General features: G+C 35.0%; 1 protein-coding gene across 1 annotated transcript in view; it reads right to left on the reverse strand.

Annotated features, from left to right (window-relative positions):
- Nucleotides 1-6,287, reverse strand: part of LOC122347930 (dynein axonemal heavy chain 6-like) — a 64,640-nt gene that overhangs the window by 43,388 nt on the left and 14,965 nt on the right. The window contains exons 29-35 of the mRNA XM_043243179.1: nt 6,108-6,233; nt 5,517-5,672; nt 4,973-5,134; nt 3,462-3,599; nt 3,183-3,350; nt 2,380-2,528; nt 463-570 (exon numbers count right to left, since the gene is read on the reverse strand). Of these exons, the coding sequence (XP_043099114.1) occupies nt 463-570; nt 2,380-2,528; nt 3,183-3,350; nt 3,462-3,599; nt 4,973-5,134; nt 5,517-5,672; nt 6,108-6,233 (1,007 nt within the window). The remainder of the gene's footprint in view (nt 1-462; nt 571-2,379; nt 2,529-3,182; nt 3,351-3,461; nt 3,600-4,972; nt 5,135-5,516; nt 5,673-6,107; nt 6,234-6,287) is intronic.

Raw genomic sequence — 6,287 nt, forward strand, 5'->3', positions numbered from 1 at the left:
ATATACACTACAGCCTCATCTTAACCTACACCATAATCAATCAGGATTATCAGAGTCATGAAAAAGATTTTTATTACTTATAATAAACATCAACTTTATTTTCATTTAGTTTAATTTAATGTACTAAAATTGCACACAAATACAATAAAATTACAAAAAAATCTACCTAAAATTAATATAAAAAAGAAAATGAGGACATATGTGGACATATCCCTAAAATTAGATTTTGGTATGTTTTTGCAGATTTGGCAGAAGATTGAATATTCAGCTTTGCAGTTTTGTCACAGGAATAAATTACATTTACATAAATATATTAAAGTGGAAAGCAGTTGTTTTAATTTGCAATAATGTTTTAAAATAATGCAACTATCATTGTTGATCATTTGATCAAATTAATACAGTCTTGGTAAGCATATGAGACTTCTTTCAAATCATTTTAAAAATTGTATGTGTTGGGGTCACCTGAAAAGAACTGCATCATCTTTGAGGAACTTGGGCAGATTTGAGTCTCGCAGAGCTCTGATTAGCACAACATCCTCGCTCAGCTGAGGGTTTTCTCTCTTTAATGACCTGCACACGCACACACATAATACATAATATATTAAAGGTTTGTTCAGAAATTTTGAGCATGAACACACAACCAGCAGCACAAAAAACTTGCTCAGTATTTCATACTGAAAGTAATCACACAGTAGATCTGACTATAGATGGAGTTCACAAATCAAACAAGACTTTTCTGAAGAAAATAGGAGTGTTGCTCTGTGAGTGCCCTGTGTGAGTGCTTTTAGTGCAATGCTATGTGGTTGCTAGGGTGGAAAATATGAGGTAAGTGGTGCTTGCCAGCCACAATATTAGGATGTTGGAGATGGTTTTGCTAGGGTGGTTGCTAAGGCATTTCTAGATGGTTGTTATGTGGCTTTTTTTTTTTTCACAAATTGGCCTGATCGCATCTCTTAACAACCTACCCAATTTGTTGTGTTATTTTAAAGCCTTGGTAAGCACCACTAATTAGTACTGTGTAGATCATTAAGACAATAAACAACCAGTTTTAACTACATATCAATACTTTACACATAATACAGTGCTCACATTTCTCTCTGTTAAACACACTTGCCTACAGTTGTTCATATATTCTTGCAAATAGTTTAGTAGCTTAAATCACATTGATTTAAAGACTGAGCTTTTAAATCACACAGTGAAACAAAGGGACACTAAACTGAATTTATGCTGCATATAAAACCTGAGTACTAATAAAATGTGCCAGTGACATGATGCTGACACACGTCCACACACATACACTTAAGTAAATATAAGTGAGGTCTAGCTGTGCACTGATCTAAGACCAGGGCTATTAAGGATGATAGTCGTTCCAAATGGACCAAAATTATCTTGGGTTTCTTACACAGCTATAATTTATCTGATAGCCTGCTTTAGACATTCTACTAAAAGTAATTAACTTTGCAACTACATGTCATCTAGCAGTCATTAGAGTATTAGTAGACTGTCTGCTTGATATCTTCTAACACTTTTATTTTAATTGTACACAATATACAACATACTGATATATAATATAATATGACTATAAGAAACTTTGCAAGTATACAGTACGTCAACTTATTCTACTAACCATAAATCTACCCTAGCAGTCTACTCTGAAAGTTAGTAGACATGTAGTTGCAGATTAATGAGAATTAGTTGACATGTAGTTTCACAGTTACTTTTATTTAGCAGAATGTCTAAAGTGGAGTATCAAAATAAAGTGTAACCTCGGTTTTACCTCCAAAGGCAACCTCAAGTGGCTAATTCATGACAGTGACTGAGCATGTACAAATTCATTCTCAAGCAAATACCGATTTGTTCACATAGCAAAGAACATAAAACATGTTAGAATAAAAAACTGTAGGACTGTTTTATGCTATTTATACACTAGGCTGCATTAAATGAATAAAAAACTGACAAAATATTTATTTAAAAAAATACTGTTCATTAAACATTTATCAAAGGATCCTTTAGAATTACTATATTTTCCACAAAGCACATTAAGTGGCACTGATTTCAGTCAATTAGTAACAATAAGAAAAGTTTCTTGAGCCTCATATCAGCAATTTGAATAATTTTGAAAAGATCATGTGAGAGTGAAGAGTAATGGTTTCTGTAAATTCTGGTTTGCTACCGCAGAAATAAAACACAATTTAAAATAAGTTGTTTTCAATTTTAATGATATTTCACAATATGAATACTATTATTTTTGTAGCCTTGGTGATACTTCTTTCAAAAATATTAAAAAAAATGTACAGACTCCAAAATATGTAATGGTAGTATCCGTATGTTAGATTGACAGAGAATCATTTGTGAAAATGGGTTTGTGCTCTGTCTCACCCTGCCATGACCAGTACAGATTTGACAGCTCTCATGCCAAAGTCATAGTGATCCTGCTGAGAGAGCTGCTCACTGCAGAGCTTGTACATCTGAGTCATCTTTCTCGCGAGAGTCTTACTAGACTCAAAGCCCTCAGAGTAAAGGATCACCTACAGAGAAAGAGAGGTTTTAAGGTTAAAGATATTGTAGAACTGCCTGGGCTGTCAGATAAGACTAATATTGAAAGACTTAATAGGACCCATGTAACTTCTCTTAACAGATATCGCCATCAAAAGCTTTGCTTCTGAAACCACTTCACAGTGTAAAATGGAGCATGGGGGTGCATGGGGACCTCCCCACCTCCCTAAAAGTGTTTTTGTTGCTTCATGTAAGTTTCCTTTGTGTAGTTTTAGGGAATTCGGCAAAATAAAAAGTACATTTTCCAATCAATTAGTTGTGAAAATGTACAAACAGGAAATCACAGTTTTCCATATAATCAAATTCTAGAGGGAAATGCAGTTGGGTTTAATGCAATATACCTTGGGCCAATCAAGTTTGATTTCAGCCCTTTCTACTAAAAGGTTTCAACTAAATAGTTCAATCATTTTGTCATCTTACACGGGAAATTTTTAAGTTAAAAGTACATTTAACATCCAGTCAATTCACAAACATCACAGCGTTAGGACACCAGTTTTCTCATTGTAACACACACAAGAACAAGCAAAATGCTTTTAATGAGTACACATATCTCTGACCCCTCTACTTCTCACCTAGTGTGATTTTTCATAATTACTGGGATCAGAACAGGTTGTTTAATCACACACCTCAGCGATAAGAGTGTAGTTTGGCACCATCATAGCTATGGGTCTGAAAAGGGCTTTCAGGTTGTCAGGGAGCTCAGTTCTGCCAGCGTAACCGGGGTTCATAGTGATGAAAGCAGCACAGGTCATCACCAATTTTATCTCTCTCCCCTCAAACATGAACCGAGGTAGCTGCCAAACACAAACACAATCTAGACACATGCAGTTGCACATAACCCCTGTATAACTGATCACAATTGAGATTTAGCGTGCATACATTATATGAGTGTGTATGTGCATTACCCTGGCTGCCTTGGCATTTCTGATAGTGATGAGCTGTTGAGCAATGACTGACAGCACCTCGATGTTGATCCGATTGAACTCATCAAAGCAGCACCAGGCACCAGACTGAGCCAAACCGCTGAAGAAAGTCCCCATCATCTGAACACACAAATGCACAAATACTGTAACCCTTGCAGCAAACTCAATACCCTTCAAATGTTTAAAATGAAACTTTTGTAGTATATAGCATACAATAAAACACAGCTATCTGTACCATAACAGAGCCGCAGCGTGAATATAAACCTAGTAACTTATATTAATTATATCAACTTTTTTACAACTTAAAGCTAATGTATAGTTTTTAGCCTTATTTGCAGTGTCTCATGTATGACACAATGTTCTAAAAATGTAGCATTCAAGTTAAAAATACTTCAACTTGTACTTCAACAAAAAATGTGACTGATGTTTGGCCATTTCAAGTTTGGTCAACCTGTAGTATCTCCATATATATGATTTTCTTTCAGGAAATTAAATATATATTGTTAAAGATACTGGTCTTTGGTCACTCTGGAGAATCACTAATGGATTAAATACATGGAATGGACAGAATATTGTCAGCACACATATGGGGTTAATGTAATTTGTGTAAGCTACAGTGAAAAACAAAAGTTGTGATTATCTTTGATTGTTTACATTCTGTACAGTAGGTTGTGTTTCACTATAGCAAGTTGTGTTTAGTAGTGTTTACATGCATAACCACACAAATTGGGGATACTATAGGTTGTCCAAACAGGCATGATAAACTTTAAAAAGGCACATTTTTCTAAGGCACAAAAAGGAAAGTCACATTTTTATTTTTTTATTTTTGAAAGTTAAAGTATACTGTTCTACAGGATGACATTCTCACATGCCTCCCATGTACTGAACCAACCCCAGCCCAGAAAGCCAGTAGGCAAATGAATGATCTACAGAAAGAGCTATATTGTAAAACAATGTCCCAGCTAACAGAATAAAAAAGATAAACCTTGAACAAAGACTATGGCCTAGAATCTTAGACGTCTTTAGGAGATCTTTGTGACTCCCCTTAGCAAATACTAAACACTGGACATAAATAAAAAGAGGTGTTGAGGATCTTCTGCCTCCTAGTGACAGATACAATGAATTCACTCTAATATCAAAAGACAAATCTGAATCTCTATCTCATATTGGCTGTTTAGCTGCTTATAAAAATTCGTTTTCACTTTATTTTGATGGTCCCTTTAATACATATTAATACTAACTCTCACTATAATGTTAGTACAGTGTTAGCATACAAGTAGGGTTAGGGTTAGAACATGTTGACATTTTCTAGAATGTTAGGTTAAGGTTACCTATAGTCAGTAGAATGCCTGTTGGGAGACCATCACAATAAGGAGTTAACAGATAATAATCAGACAGTCTACTAACACTCTAATGCAAAGTTAGGCTCAGACTTTGAGGCTCTGAGGAAAAAAGAAACTAGAAGTTTGACTGGCAGAGAGACAGATTGGCACCTTATAGTCAAGTCCATCCGAGCAGTTAAAGACCACACACTGGATCGCCAGAGCTTTGGCGAGGTCTTTAGTGGTCTCAGTTTTGCCTGTACCAGCTGGACCTGCAGGAGCTCCTCCCAGATCTAGCTGCAGCGCTCCCATCAGGCAGAGGTAACATCGATCCTAACATTAAAAAAAAAAAAAGCTAAGAGACACACAATTTGCACACACTATTATGCATCTTAATAACTCATGCACACAACACTGACATAGATTCATACATGAATTTATCGTTTTCTCTGTTACTCGCACTTTAATATGAGTGGTTAAACTGTTATCTGTGAAAAAGTTTATCAGGTTTAGGGTCAGATGCAGATCAGAAATCAACCAAAACTGACAGAAAAAAACATAGGGATAAATAAAAGTCCAATCAAAACGAATCATGAATTTAAAATTTAGATTTAGCATTATTGTTTTTGAAAATATTGTGCATTATTTATAGCTTTTTTATTTAATACAATTTTTACAGAGTAATACACTATCATGAAAAAGTGCATTTTTCTACCGTCAGTGGAGTGATCACTAAACGAGGACATGCTCCCAAATATTCATATCCATAGACATATTGAGAGAGAGCCATCCGAGCCACACAGTCATCTAGGTCCACATCCCAATAATACCGCAACTGCCTCTGCCACTCAAAATTATCACTGGAGTCCACCTACAAACACACACAAACCATAAGCCCTTGAACTATTAACATAACAGGTAAATAATTGGCATTTACATTATGTATCACAGTAGTTCTTAACTGCCTGGTCACAGGTTTATTCTGATGCTACAATTTAGTATCAATTTATGCATTATTATCAATTTACTACAATTTTTTTTACAACTAAATTTAGATTGCTGCTAAATATAAATAACAAAATAACATGCAATATGATAACATTTAATAATCAGTACTGGTAAGTTATCAACACAGTAGGTAAAAAAGATCTGTTACACATCCCAGTATGCAAGAAGCGCTGATCAACACTAAGTTGTTTTTAATAAGCTTTTTTATAGTTATAAATTTGACTGACAGATTATTTAAAGGTATAGTTCAGTCATAAATTCAAATTTGCTGAAAATAAGCTGAAGGAAACACACAAACCTTTTCTTTGACAAGCTCTGTGACAATGTCTCTGGCGTGCACATCTATGGTGATGAGAGCTGTGATGATGTTCCGATGAAGACTGGGCAAATTTCCACGTACCAGAGCAGCAAGAGCATTCAGTCTCTATTTACACACATAAAGACACACACATACAGTATAGATATATATAGATACATA

Source organism: Puntigrus tetrazona, chromosome 1 (genome assembly GCF_018831695.1).
Source record: "Puntigrus tetrazona isolate hp1 chromosome 1, ASM1883169v1, whole genome shotgun sequence".
Classification (NCBI taxonomy): domain Eukaryota; kingdom Metazoa; phylum Chordata; class Actinopteri; order Cypriniformes; family Cyprinidae; genus Puntigrus; species Puntigrus tetrazona.